The 1,126-nt window shown below is 41.3% G+C and overlaps 1 protein-coding gene across 1 annotated transcript; it reads left to right on the top strand.

The window, feature by feature from the left end:
- Nucleotides 1–176: 176 nt before the first annotated feature.
- LOC110034873 (RPM1-interacting protein 4-like) lies at nucleotides 177–1,030 on the top strand (the record flags this gene model as incomplete). Its single annotated transcript, XM_020739111.1, has 2 exons — nucleotides 177–734; nucleotides 842–1,030. Coding segments are annotated over 2 exons (747 nt in total), but the record flags the coding sequence as incomplete, so codon positions are not given.
- Between the last annotated feature and the right edge of the window lie 96 nt (nucleotides 1,031–1,126).

Genomic DNA, 1,126 nt, shown 5'->3' with positions numbered 1-1,126 from the left:
AACTGTCAAAAAATAGCTATGTGCAAATGAGATGCTAAAATGAATGGCATAGAAAGATAAATTTATCGTTTGTATTTAGGCTTTAGATGTAGTTACTATGAAACTTTGCTCAGGCTGTTCATTGTTTCCCTCTTCATTTATTACGTTATTTAACACAAGCTGATTGATCCATTTGACTGCAGCAAAATGCTCGGGTGCCCCAATTTGGAAAGTGGGAGAATGATGGCAGTGTTCCCTATACACAATATTTTGAGAATGCCCGAAAAGGAAAGAATGCAACAAAGCTGTTCAATCCAAATGATCCCCTTCAAAATCCAGAAGCGTTTCAACAGGAGGGTCCTCTAATTCATACCTATCCACCATCCAGTCAAGGATCGGCAAAGGCGAAACATGAGCGACGAAAGAGTCGAGAAGATGCTGACAGGAACCAAGCTTCAAAATACACGAGTGCAGAAGCCTTGCCATCTCACAAGCTTGTCTCAGGTTCACCAAACAGGCGTCATGATCAAGGAAATTTGGGTCATCCCCCTAGGAAGCAAAGTCAGAGTAATGTCGAATCTGATCACAGCACCGACCGCTCTCCTGTTCATCCTCATCTTCATTACAGATCATCAAGCAAAGGTACGATTTCTTCTCCTTCTAGAGAAAGGAGATCCTCATCAGATAAGCATGGACTTGCTCCCAACACTCCAGGAAGGACTAAAATGAAGCCTAGTGATCGCAACGATTATTCGGTAAATTGGCACCTTTTTTTCAATCACATTCATATTAACATATTAGCAAAAACTGCAACTCTGGTGATATTATAAGCTCACATTTGATGCCACTTTGATTCAATCAGGTTGATAAAGGCTCGGCTGTGCCAAAATTTGGTGAATGGGATGTGATGGATCCTGCATCAGCTGATAGCTACAGTTACATATTTAACCAAGTGAGGGAGGAGAAACATAGTGGTTCTACTAAGATCCCTTCGAATTCCCGTGAGTCAAAATCCAACGGTCAAAAGAAAAGGGTCAACTCTGAATCCACGGTAAGTTTATCCCATTCCTCCCTAAATTAGGAGAGGTAACATTCATTTTAGCCAAGATCCTTACCATGGAATGCCTAGAAAAATGGTTGATAGTGG

This window comes from Phalaenopsis equestris, unplaced genomic scaffold (assembly GCF_001263595.1).
Source record: "Phalaenopsis equestris unplaced genomic scaffold, ASM126359v1 Scaffold194190, whole genome shotgun sequence".
Classification (NCBI taxonomy): domain Eukaryota; kingdom Viridiplantae; phylum Streptophyta; class Magnoliopsida; order Asparagales; family Orchidaceae; genus Phalaenopsis; species Phalaenopsis equestris.
The sequence above is the reverse complement of the archived record's forward strand: the minus strand, read 5'-3'. Positions and strand labels throughout refer to the sequence as shown.